Source organism: Camellia sinensis, chromosome 7 (assembly GCF_055761805.1).
Source record: "Camellia sinensis isolate YWXY chromosome 7, ASM5576180v1, whole genome shotgun sequence".
NCBI lineage: Eukaryota > Viridiplantae > Streptophyta > Magnoliopsida > Ericales > Theaceae > Camellia > Camellia sinensis.
In genome coordinates this window covers 33,931,231-33,945,327 of record NC_138967.1, presented here as the reverse complement: position 1 = coordinate 33,945,327, position 14,097 = coordinate 33,931,231, and the positions used below count along the sequence as shown (strand labels likewise).

The 14,097-nt window shown below is 34.9% G+C and overlaps 1 protein-coding gene across 1 annotated transcript; it reads left to right on the top strand.

The window, feature by feature from the left end:
- The first annotated feature begins 10,144 nt into the window (after positions 1-10,144).
- On the top strand, positions 10,145-12,577 carry LOC145795725 (uncharacterized). The gene is made up of 3 exons (XM_082880597.1): positions 10,145-11,233; positions 11,359-12,020; positions 12,556-12,577. The coding sequence occupies exons 1-3, from the start codon at positions 10,145-10,147 to the stop codon at positions 12,575-12,577; spliced, it is 1,773 nt and encodes a 590-aa protein (XP_082736723.1).
- Positions 12,578-14,097: the final 1,520 nt, after the last annotated feature.

Here is a 14,097-nt window from a genome sequence, read left to right as displayed (position 1 = left end):
CAAATACATAAGAATGAAAGAAAATGTTAAGCAGTAAGAACGGAAATAACCGTATTCTGAGAGATCGCACAAATGGTGCAAAAAATGTTAATCAATAAAAATCATCCCCACTAAAAACGTTGAATGAAGAAAATCAGTAGTAATGCATCATAAATGCTGGACAAAAAATGGTGCTCACCGATTTGGTGTCCCAAAAACAGTGCCAACAGTGTTAATCAACAAACCATCCCAACAATAAGTTGAACATTACGAAACCCAATTGAATTCACCAACAACTGTTTAAGGAAAGATTCATGTAAAGGGTATTGATGTAAAAACGAAATGGATCAAATCAAACCCCCAAAAATCAGGATATTAAATAGGATTAAATGGTGCATAAGAAAACATTTAGGACTAAATGGTTCAACTTTTCAGCAAGTAGGATTTATGGGTAAATTTTCCTTTATTTTATCTTATTTATTTATATATATATATTAATTATTTAATTATAAAAACCTTACGAATACATTGGAGGTGATTTGAAGGAGTTTGTAACGATAAAAATGATATAATTCTCGCCTTGTTTGAAGCCTTTGATTTTTAGGTCTCTTTTAATAATATCTAAAAAGATTTAGAGGTTGTTTGGGATGTCCTAAATAAGTGTACTTTTTGACTTTTTAGATTAAAAAGTTGAGGAAAAAAATATGATTGTTTGGGTTAACTTTTTGACTTTTTATGGAAAAATGTATATTAAAAAATTGTATAAATTAGTGTGTAGGGAAAAATTAGGATTGAGAGTTGTGCATCCGTAATTTTCGACTTTTGGTGAATAGTGATAACTTTTTAACTTTTTGAATAACTTTTTAACTTTTTGACTTTTTGGCCACATGCCAAACTTGGCCTTAATTTATTAAGGTCATATTATTTCTTTATTTTTTTTATGTATTTTCCTAATAAAAAAATAGTTTATAAGTCTTACAAAAACAACTCTTAGTCAAAAGTTACTACAAATTATCACACCATATTCTTTATTTTTATACCTTTTTTTTTAAATTAAAAAATTAATTAAAATAATCAATTTTCAAAATGTAATAATTGAAGTTAGTTAGTTCAACATTTGTTGGGTAGCCTGAAAGTGAGCCGGCCCGATTGGCTCGAATGTCAAAACGACGTTGTTTTGGCAATTTTTTTCTTCTCTATTTTCTCTCTAAAACAGAGAGGCAAGAGAAGAAAGAGGGAGGGAGAGAGAAGATGGAGAAAGAAAGAAGAAAGAGAGAAGACAAAGGGGGAACAAAGAGAGAGAAAGATCTATACACAAATCTATATATATATATACAAGAGAGAGTCGAAACTCCCTCCACCCATTAGTGTCATCATCATCGTCATAAACCCCTCTACCTAGGGCTGTGCACAATACCGTCAAAATCACACCAAACCGTATTTTTTTTAAATTTTTGACAAGCGAGTTGGCGGGTTTGATGTCCAAACCTTGCGGGCCAATGTGGGTGGCGGTTGAAGGTAGTCAACCCGTATGTTGTAAACGACTCGACCTGCTTTTTTAAAAAAAATACAGAGCAACACAGCACATCTTCCGACCAGTGACCACATCTTAGATACTCTCTCTCTCTCTCTCTCTCTCTCACACACACACACACATAGAGATTGGTAAATAACATTTGTCTCACCTCTTGCTCCTCCACCACGCCGATCGCCGTCGCCTCTATTAGCCTTGCCGGTCGCCGCCGCCAACAGTAGCCTTGCCGGTCGCCGCTGCATCTTTTTTGCTCGCCGATTTTGTACGTGCTTTCTCTTTGCTCTCTTTCTGCTGTCTCTTTCTCTTATCCTCTGTTTTGAGTTTCTTTGTAGTGTTTTTTGACGAAATGGGTCTCTAGATTTGGACCTTTTGCTTCGTGATTTGGTGTTTCTATGTTTTCTAGGGCCGAAAAGAGAAGATATATATTTTCCCCCTTGTATTGGACACATGGTTTGTAATGGGTTTTCAATCTTATTCAAATTTGAGTTTTGGATGGATTTTCAAGAGATATATTCAAATCTGAGTTTTGAAAATTTCTGCAATTTTTTTTTTCAAATCTGAGTTTTTGTTTCCTCTCTACTTTTTTGGAAAAAAGAATGCTCTGCTTATTTTTCCTCTTTGTTTTGTGTGCTGGATCAAATGATTCGTAATCATTCTAGAATATCAGGTGAAGATGATTTCACTCGGGGGACCCAATTGTAGCACCCACTAAAACACCAAACAAATTTTATGAACCAAAAAAAAAAGTATCTGAAAAAGAAGAAGAATCATGCTATATATGCACATGCAAGCTCTAATGATGGTGCTATTGCATTTTTGAATGGAAGAACCAAAGATTGGGATTCCACTAGATTGTTATTGTATAATTTGTTTGGATTGTGGGATTTTTAGTTTATTAGTTTATCAATGTATTAGATAAATAGATATCTATTTTAATTTTGATGATTTTAGTTAATTTATAAGTTAGGTTTTTTTATTTATATCTTTGATTTAAGCCCATTAGTTTGGTTTTAAAATTCTTGAGGTTAGACTTAATTCTTATTCTTCAATATTATTTTGTTAGATTTTTAGTTTACTAGTTTGCTATATTAGTTAATTTATAAATTAGATCTTTTTACTTTTTAATTCAAGTTTTATAATTTGAATTATAGTTTTTATAAACTGCAAATCTGCCATTATTTGCCAATCGAACCGACGGTTTTTAATAAGAAAAATGGCAATTTCTAATGATACTTTTATCAATCTGCCACCCGCCGTACAGTTTATATTTTTCTTTTAAACCACACCGACTCGCACCGCGCACATCCATACCTCCACCCACCGTCGCCGCCATCACCATCGCAAACCCATCACGATCTTCCTTTGTGTGTATATACAGATCTGTGTATACACACATAAATTTGTGTATAGATCTCTCTCTCTCTCTCTTTGTGTTCCCCCTCTTTTATTTTCTTCTTCACTCCTTCTCTCTTTCTTTTCTCTTTCTTTGGTCTATTTTAGAGAGCAAACAGAGGGGGAAAGGAAAGGAAAAAAGAAAAGAAGGTGCCTTCAAGCAATTTGAGCCCAACATTTTTGAGCTACCACATATTTTCTTAGTTAGAAGGGTAAATTACATTTACCTCCCTAGAGGTTTCTGACAAATACAGGGACCTCCCCTGTGGTTTGAATAATTACAGTAACCTCCCCTACTTTACCTGACAATGTTAAGATTCTCCCAAAATGTGACTGCCGTTAGAAGATCTAACAGAAAGTGCTGATGTCACTCATTATAAATTATGAAATGTCCAAAATACCCTCACTGCGTTCTAATTCATCTTTCTACAGCCTCACTGCCTTCTAATTCACCATTCTACTCCTGTCCTGCCTTCTAATTCACCTTCTTATATATGTATACATATATATAAGATATTTATGTATACATATAAAGATTTCTCACTCATTATATATATGTATACACACAGGTGACCTTTCCTTATAATTACTTATCCCAATCAGTAAGCTTGCTATAATTCCTCTGATTGTGATCTGTTTTCTCCACAGCAGAGTTCTCGTTATGTCTTCCTCCCGCACCGCCTCATTTTCCCCCTCTTCCGAGTCTTCTCTCTGAATTTAGCTTGACTCTTCCATACCCATGTTCCCCATTTGAATGATCAAAGTCTTGACCTTTTTCTAATTCAATCATGAACAAAACTTATATATATATATATATATATATGTACTCATAATGAATTTGAAGAAGTGAAACAGAGTAAACATGAGTGATTTCTCACCTGGGTAATTCTCGAAATTAATGTATGTGTTGAGAAATCTTTAGAAAAAAAAAAAAAACCCAGAAAAGGTCGCCAAAAAGGTCAAATCATTACCAACACCGAACCACCAGATGGGTCTCTGGCTTCCTTTGCATTTACACAAACAGAGATTCTCCAGAAAAAAATAGAACAAGAAACTAAACCCAAAAGCCCACTATTTTGAGGGAAGGTTCGTTGTCGTCGGAGGAGAAACGGCCTAGCGCGGCGGCGGCAGCTTCAATATTGGAGGAGGAGGCGGAGACGACACCCCAAGCTGAAGCGAGCTCGAGAGGAGAGGGAGATGCTGAGAGACCCTCGACAGGGTTGCGATCGTGTGAGGCAGAGACGAAGCAGCTGCTGTGGGCGTCCTAGTCGCAGTCGTTGCAGAGGAGGAAGTTGTCGGTGGCTAACCATTTCTCTCTCTCTCTGAAAACCCTAACTGGTATAGGAGCTTCAAAACCCTAGAACTAGAATGGAAGAAATTGAAAGTATATACTAATTTTTGCACAAGCTATTGAGGAGAATAATCGCCGGTGGGCTTTGGGATCGCCGGAGGCAGTTGTATTGGTTGGAGAGATTATAGGTAGGAGAGATAAGGTAAGATGAAAGAGAGATGGGGACAGAGCATGATGTTAGTGAGATATGTACGAGAGATATAGGAATTAAAGGGTATTTTGGTCTTTTTGTATTAAAATGAAAGGGCAATATGGTCATTTTGTATAATCAAGTAACGTCGTTTGTGTAAAATTAGCGGATTGGGGGAATTTTGACATTGTTAGGTAAAGTAGGGGAAGTAACTGTAATTATTCAAACCACATGAGAGGTCTCTGTATTTATCAGAAATCTCAGGGAGGTAAATGTAATTTACCCTAGTTAGAATAGTAAAAAATAAAAAATAAAACATTCCATCCTATGACCTTTTTATTTTTATTTTTATATATACCTTTTTAAAAGAAATTAAAAAATCAATTAAAATTGACAAATCACAAACCCCTCAAATTAAAATCTGAACGCTCCATTAGCCCCAAACGTTTGCACAGGAGGCTTTTCCCAATATAAGCCCTTTTTCCATTGTATTTCCAAAACTAGGCCAACTCCTGGCGGAATTCCAAAACTAAGTTAAAGCACCATTACTATTCGCGCTTTTACTGTTAGGAGCGTAAAATTAGATGAACAGGAAAATCGCTATTACAAATAGCGACTTTAATTAAGAAGTCGCTGTTACAAATAGCGCTTCTAGCTTTAGTTTTTGTCCCCATAAAAACGCTTTTCTTAACAGCGCTTTTTACAAATTTCCTAAAAAACGCTATTTCTAATAGCGATTTTAACAAAAAAATTTTCCCGAAAAAACGCTATCTCTAATAGCGATTTCAGTTCAAATTTAAAAACGCTATTGCTAATAGCGATTTCAGTTAAATGAAAACGCTTTTTCGATCAGCGTTTTTAAAGTCCTCATATATACGAACGAACCCCCCCTCTCATTTGCATACGTTTTTCAGATTTTCAGACTTAGGTTTTTCACTCTCACTCTCGCTCTCTGCTCTCTGCTCTCTGCTCTCGCTCGCTCTCTGCTCTCGCTCGCTCTCTCTCTCTCAGCTCTCGCTCCTCCATCTCAGCTCGCTCTCGCTCTCTGTCTGTGCTCTCTCTCTCTCTCCGTGGTATGACATTAACCCTAATTTTATGTATTTAGTTTTTGTGTTTGTAAATGTGTTATTTTTCTGTCAATGTTAGGGTTTTACATGTGAATTCTTAAATGTGTTAGGGTTTTTATCATTGTGGTTATGAAATTAGGGTTTGGAATTTTTTGGCATACGGGTTAGGGTTTTTCTGTCAATGTTAGGGTTTTTAAATGTATTTGAATTTTTTGGAATTATTAAATGTATTTTTCTGTCAATGTTAGGGTTTTTATCATTGTGGTTATGAAATTGAATATGGTTATGAATGTTTATGCTTTGTCCGTGTGGTTGTTGTGATGAAATTAGGGTTCGATATCAGATTGTTCACATTATTAGGATTGTTCAAATTAGGATGTCATTTTAGGGTTCACATTATTAAGTGTTGTAATGCATTTGAATTTTTATGCTTTTGAATCATAAATCGGGTTTGGAATTTTTTGAATTTGTTAAATAAATCATAAATATGAGAATTGAGAATTGAAATTTGGAATGATTAAATTCATAAATCATCAATTCATATAATTGATAATTGTTAATGTGATATTATGAAATTCATATAATTGAGAATTGAGAATTGAGAATTGAGAATTGAATGTTTATGCTTTGTCCGTGTGGTTGTGGTGATGAAATTAGGGTTCGATATCAGATTGTTCACATTATTAGGATTGTTCAAATTAGGATGTCATTTTAGGGTTCACATTATTAAGTGTTGTAATGCATTTGAATTTTTATGCTTTTGAATCATAAATCGGGTTTGGAATTTTTTGAATTTGTTAAATAAATCATAAATATGAGAATTGAGAATTGAGAATTGAAATTTGGAATGATGAAATTCATAAATCATCAATTCATATAATTGATAATTGTTAATGTGATATTATGAAATTCATATAATTGAGAATTGAGAATTGAGAATTGAGAATTGAATGTTTATGCTTTGTCCGTGTGGTTGTGGTGATGAAATTAGGGTTCGATATCAGATTGTTCACATTATTAGGATTGTTCAAATTAGGATGTCATTTTAGGGTTCACATTATTAAGTGTTGTAATGCATTTGAATTTTTATGCTTTTGAATCATAAATCGGGTTTGGAATTTTTTGAATTTGTTAAATAAATCATAAATATGAGAATTGAGAATTGAGAATTGAAATTTGGAATGATGAAATTCATAAATCATCAATTTATATAATTGATAATTGTTAATGTGATATTATGAAATTCATATAATTGAGAATTGAGAATTGAGAATTGAAATGACGAAATGTTTATATTTTTAAATTTGAAATCAGGAATTAGAATTTTGAAATTATGCTTGTGAATCAAAATGTCTATATTTTGAATATTGAATAAACCAACGTACATTTGTTGAATTGGAAATTGTTTTTTTTTTGCTTGTGAAGAGGAATTAAAAGGAAATTAGGGTTTTAAAAGTAATTTTTTTAATTAAGAATTGCGATTAAAAAAATCTGAAATTCATATAATTGATAATTTGTAATGTCATATTATGAAATTCATGTATTTGAGAATTGTTGATTTGAAATTATGAAATGTCTATATTTTGAAATTTGAAATTTGAAATCAGAAAATGGAATTTTGAAATGATGCTTGTGAGTTTTTTTTTTTTTTTTTGCTTGTTAACAGGAATTAAAAGGAAATTAGGGTTTCAAATTATGGTTTTAAAAGTAATTTTGTTTAATTAAGAATAAAAATAGTAAAAATTGTAATTCATTTAATTCGTAATTGTTAATGTCATATTACGAAATTCATGTAATTGAGAATTGTTGAATTGGAATTATGAAATGTCTATATGTTGAAATTTGAAATCAGAAATTGGAATTTTGAAATTATGCTTGTGAATCAAAATGTCTACATTTTTTGAATCAAATTATGGTTCAGAAATTGTTAATGTCTAATTTCTACAAAATATAATTATTAAACAAAAAAATATTTAATTTTGAATGTCTTTGATTAAAAAGATATTTAATTTCTCTCCATGAAAAGATCATGTTCTCTCAAATAAAAGATCATGTTCTCTGAAATATTTAATTTTGACTCTATTTGATTAAAAAGAAATATTTTTATTGGTTTCTCAAAATATTTAATTTTGACTCTATTTTATTAAAAAGAAATATTTTTATTGGTTGATCAAAATATTTAATTTTGACTCTATTTTATTGAAAAAGAAATATTTTTATTGGTTTCTGAAAATATTTAAATTTGACTGTATTTGATTTAAAAAAAAAAAATTTGGTTTAATTTCGTTTGGTTTATTTCACTATATTTGGGGTCAGGCAGCCAAAATATGATTAAAACATTTAATGAGCTGAATTTGTAATACATATAATAGTATTCTAGTACAAATTAAAATTTTATGAGAAAACTGAAGAAAATTTGAAAAAGTTTTTGAAATGGGTATTGAACGAACTGACTTATCGTCTTTTTCACTTTGTGATTGTCCACTACCATTGAAAAGGAAAATCTACTTTGGAATAAATTTAGAGTAGTTACAATATATGCATGAAAAGAGTAATAAATTATTTTAATTTATAGTCCATAGCAATTTCGTACGTAAGAAGGGGAAAAAAAAAATTGGCACTTTGATGGGTAAGCATGTGTTTTGTAATACCAAATAATTGGTACGGATGGCCCGATAGATTCACATGGATAACTATCCAAAATGTAGTCCATACATTTAACCACCAACTTCAATTTAATTATCGGTAATTTTTGGCCGTTATAAATTATTTGTGTAATTATTTTTTTGTTTTTGTATGTGTAAGAAAAAAAAGGAGTAAATAAATTTAATTTTTTTCTTACTTTTCAGAACGATCCAAAATGATCCAAAATCAAGTTTTCTTACTTTTCACAACGATCCAAAATGATCCAACATGGAAACGCTTCAAATAATTTTTCAGTTTCTAGTATCCAGGTTTCAACTTTCAGTGGCTCAATAACACCTAGAAAAGTCAGAGGTTTCATCTTGTTAAATTTCTGAGTCAACCCGATAATGTCATTAATTATCAGTTCCACTTGCACTGAAGAAGGCGAAAGAGGTAGTTGTTGTCTCTGTTGTTATCTCATGGACTCGATTAAACCTTCTAACATTCTTTCCATTCTGGCATCAAAGGATTCAATCACATCATCACTTCTTGTTCTCTCCATTTGCTATAGGTAAATAGAGCAGTAATAAACATAGGCAAATAGCTCGTTTATAGTTTTGACAATGCTCAATTTCATTTCATGTCTAATTGTTTCAGACATGTCGTATAATTTCACATACACTAACACATGCTGATGTAATGCCCCTAATTCTTTCTAGGACATCTTGTAGCTTATATGGACTCATGTGTACGGTATAACTCGTGCTCTGATACCACTCTATCACGACCCAAACCTGCTACTATAGGTATGACCGGCCAGTAATCCTAAGATTACTGAAGGCCACTTAAATAGATTTACAAAATTAGGGGTTGGCGGAAGCAAATATCATAATTATTCTGTCCATAGAGGTGTGCAGACATATATGCATGAAAAGAGTAATAAATTATTTTAATTAATAGTCCATAGCAATTTCGTACGTAAGAAGGGAAAAAAAAATTGGCACTTTGATGGGTAAGCATGTGTTTTGTAATACTAAATAATTGGTACGGATGGCCCGATAGATTCACATGGATAACTATCCAAAATGTAGTCCATACATTTAACCACCAACTTCAATTTAATTATCTCTAATTTTTGGCCATTATAAATTATCTTTGTAATTATTTTTTTGTTTTTGTATGTGTAAGAAAAAAAAAGGAGTAAATAAATTTTATTTTTTTCTTACTTTTCAGAACAATCCAAAATGATCCAAAATCAGTTTGTTGTTTTAATTTTATAAGAAAGCCTCTATGCCCTCTACAAAATGGACGAGGGTTACTAGTTCACATAGGAAATAACTTTGTCATTAAGGTCCGTAATGGCACAAGTTGGAGCAAATCAAATTAACTTATATTTTCCATAAATCTGAACAATTACATCACCAGGTTAAAAAAATCTCTCTCAATGTTTGCACCCTGTATTTTATATTGTCCAAATCAATCGCGTCACCCTCTACTAAATATCTCTCAACCTATTTTATTTTTCGCCACTAATTCGAAAGAATTAAGACAACAAGTATACTTCTTGTTATGTGTTTTTTAGATTAAGACAATAGAGCAATGACAACAAAGAACATTCACGTTGAAAAGATAAGAGTCTTCACATAGGAAGTAAATGAGACACAAAATATAACTCCACGTATAGATGACATCTCAGCTGTTCTGTTTTACGAATAAAAATAAGTGAAAAAAATGAGAAAATAAACAGTAATAATCAAGTTGAGACACAAATATATAGTTCACAAAATACAAATTGAATTAATGTTTCACCTCTACAGTTCCTTCAACCCTGGAAAATATAAATTGATAAAAAATTAGAGGGTTGCTTTTATTTGTGGCTTCTGCAAATTTTAATGTTTATTTTACAAGTACAATTCGATATATGTATATTGTTGATATTTTAATATTTATTGTTTTATTGAAGCAAGTATATGGCAACTGTTCCAATTATCTTTTACTGGGGGGGAAACATAATTCGGGATCCCGATGAAGGTGTGTCATATGATGCTGAGCCGAAAGGGATATATATGGTGCAACTTGGCACTACACTTGGCAATTTGGAGGAGATGTTTATGTCCAAGGTCGCAAGTTACGGGGAAACAGTCCGATTGATCTTCAAATGTAGATATCCTTATCGCCAGTGGCAAGCAACCAGCAAATACAAAATATTACCGATAAATGACGATGAGGCGTTGAACACCGTTTTAAGTATCGGTGGAAATTTCGAACCACCAAATTGTTTGGAAGTGTACATTCAGAAAGAGGTTGTACAGAATCTTCCGAATGTAACACAGATGGATTCGCATCCGTTCACTACATTGCTGACACATGGGGTTGACACGACAGCATTTCAGTCTCCTATGTATGAATCAAATGAATGTTATGCAGCTGGCTACACACAACAGACATTTCATGGCCATGGTGGAGAATCAAGTTCACATGGTGGATACGAGACTGAATTTCACAATAACACCCAAGATGTGCCCACCTATAGCCATCATACGACTCCAGTTGAAGTTGCTGGTAATATGGCTGAAACAGTTAATTTTGTGCAGTTTGCTGACAGTGACATGTACGGTCCTGATGTCGCCCTAGACAATGATGAGAATGAAATGTGTGATGAAGAAAATTTATTGGGCGGATCAGATGATGATGATGATGAAGAAGATGATGTCGACGCTCCCGTTGATATTCAGAATGCCCCCATTCCACCTAGACCTGAAATCCCTTTCTTTGAAAACATTCACATGGGTGGTGATTTTGACATTAGTAACCGCGATGTCGTTCCCCGTAACCGAATCTGGAATGCTGAAAATCCAGAGTTGGACAAAGGGATGGTTTTCGTTGATAAGAAGCAACTCGTACATGCTGTGAAATTGTACCATGCAACAAATAATCGAGAGTACAAAGTCGTAACCTCCAAGCGAGACGTTTGGGTGTGTGCTTGCAAGCACGACTGTAGATGGTGGTTGCGTGCATCTCTTAGTAAGAGACATGGGCTTTTTGAAATAAAGCAGTATAGGGGTCCTCACCATTGTTTATACCCACGAACGAACAGGGACCACACAAATATTAGCTCCAGTTACATTGCTTCTCATCTTTTGGGACAAGTTGCGGTGAGTATACAAAATAAATTTTTACATTTATATACACATTGTTTATTTAAAGTGTTCACACCAAAATTGTGTCTTTAAAGTGTTCACACCAAAATAATTTGACTCATAGGTATTGTTGTATGCAGAACGAACCTGATATGCCCATTAAGAATGTCATCGAAGACATAAAAAAATCCATGAACTATACTATACATTACAAGAAGGCGTGGCATGCAAGGGCAAAGGCAATTCGAATGGTATTCGGAGATTGGGATGAATCATATATGATGTTGCCTAAATTCATGTATGCATTACAAACATCTAATCCTGGCACCATCGTGCAATGGAAGCATAGATATACCGGAAATACAACCATTATGCCCGTCTTCCACTTTGTTTTTTGGTCTTTCAAACCCGTCATCGATGGATTCAGACATTGTAGGCCTGTTATAACCATAGATGGTACATTCTTATACGGGAAATACACTGGTGTGTTGCTTGTAGCAACGATTGTCACCGCCAATGGCAAAGTACTACCGCTTGCATTTGCTGTTGTCGACAAGGAGAGTTTGGAGTCTTGGTCGTTCTTCATTTCAAATATCAAGGAACATATTGTCATGGACCGACAGGGAGTGACTTTGATATCCGATCGAGCTGAGAGTATTTTAGCTGCTGTGAGGCGGCATTGGTTGAATCCCTCGCTCCAATTTGTTGGATATCATCGGCACTGCCTTCGACATGTTTGTAGTAACTTTAACACTACGTTTAGAAATAAGGATTTTGTACATTTAGAATTTATGAATTACATGTACGTAATTTACAAATTTTTTACTTTATTGCAAAACAAAAATTACAAAATCAATAATGAAGTTGTCGAATATGCCATAAATGTAACGAATTTTGTTAAATATGTCAAAATCAATAATGACGTTATGTCAAATATGCCAAAATCAATAATGAAGTTTTGAAAAAAAAATGATCATTCCATTTTGTTTGTAAATATTGACATACAAAAACTATCCACATGTTATTGGTCATTATTAAGCTTATGTAACTGAGATCGTAAAATGACTTTGTAAAAGATTTTTATATTAGTCGGAAGCATAGATAACGATAGGTTATGTTGAATTGCTTATCATATTTAATGGCACATAATATGCAAAATTTTGATTTTAGTTAATTGCTTCTATGTTAATGGCACACAAATTTATACTTTTAAAATAATCGACCACATTTATTTTCCAAGTCGTCATGTACATAATAATTTCAGCTTCATTGATATAGTTAAATTACATGCTCACCAATACTGTTTTTCAAAATGTATTTGTTTTTCAACTGTACAGGCTTCATGGCACATCTACCTGATGAGGTCCCCCTTTTGAGTCATCCACATCGGGCTGACAGTATATGGGAGGACCCGGTATGCAATAACGTTTGTTGGACTTTACGCGTACAATGAAAATACACTGCATTTTGTTTTTCATTTCCTTGATAATGCTATAATTTAAAATACTCATTCTGTTATGCAGGACCAGTCACGCACCGTGGTGGCATGCCGACGGGGAGATTCCGGCCTGTGGGATCGTCCATTGGACCATAGAGTCTTGCAGTGTCTACTACGCGCGGGATTCTATGGTGTATATCGTATCGGCCATATCAGATTGGACCACCCACTCATTACTGCTCTCGTCGAGAGATGGCGCACAGAGACTCATACATTTCATTTCCCGACCGGTGAGGCCACCGTCACATTGCAGGACGTATCTGTCCTATACGGTCTACGGATTGATGGGCGAGCAGTTACTGGACTTGACCCATCATTGACGACGGAGCAGTGGATAGCGCTATGAGCTGAGCTATTGGGAGTAGCACCTACACCTGCAGACTTACAGGCAGGTAGAGTGAGGGTGAGGTGGCTGTCGGAGCATTTTCAGGGCGATTTTCTAGATGATGCTGCAGATGAGTTAGTACAGCAGCATGCGCGAGCATATATTCTGTGGCTTATTGGGGGGGTACTTCTCCCTGATAAGTCACAGAACCTGCTCAAGCTGATGTATTTGCCACTGTTGAGAGACATTGACGTCATCGGCCAGTACAGCTGGGGCGCCGCGGCTTTGGCATGCTTGTATAGGATGTTATGTCGAGCCACTCAGGTGGGTGTGACTCAGATCGGAGGACCCCTTGTCTTGCTACAGGTTAGTAAGAATTTTATTACATGTCAATTCATATTGTATGGCATATATCAGTATTGTAATTGCGTTCAAACTATTGCAGATTTGGGCGTGGGAGAGATTGATTCGCATTGCCCCGTCTAGGCGGCAACTAGTTACTCCTGGTGAGCTTCCCATCGGGCAGGGAGACATGCAGATGCCGGCCGGACCTCGAGGTAGCCGATGGAGGGTTGACATGAGCCACGAGGTCGTATCGACCCACGTAGTGGTCGTGTATAGAGACCAGCTTGACCGGATGATAGACGGCGAGGTATCAAATTTAAATACCTAAATTTTAATTGTCATATGGACTGTATATGTTTATGAGCGATTTTTAATAGATTTGTCGTTATTGTAGTTTATCTGGCAGCCTTATGCTGATGTCCTCCACACGCTCCCCGACTACTGCCGCCTAGGTGAGGATATATGGATGGCGAGAGTACCACTCATTTGTTTTGACGTGGTTGAGTGGCATCTCCCTGATCGTGTCCTCCGACAGTTTGGTCGGGTCCAGGCCGTGCCGGATCGGTGTGACACCGAGTGGCGGTTGCATGTGACGGATAGACGTGGCCGAGCCAGCACTGACTGGAGTCAGCATCATATGCGATACATACAGTTGTGGGATGCCCGTCGCGACACTATTGTACAGGCTGACTGGAGCGATGGGGTCCTCCC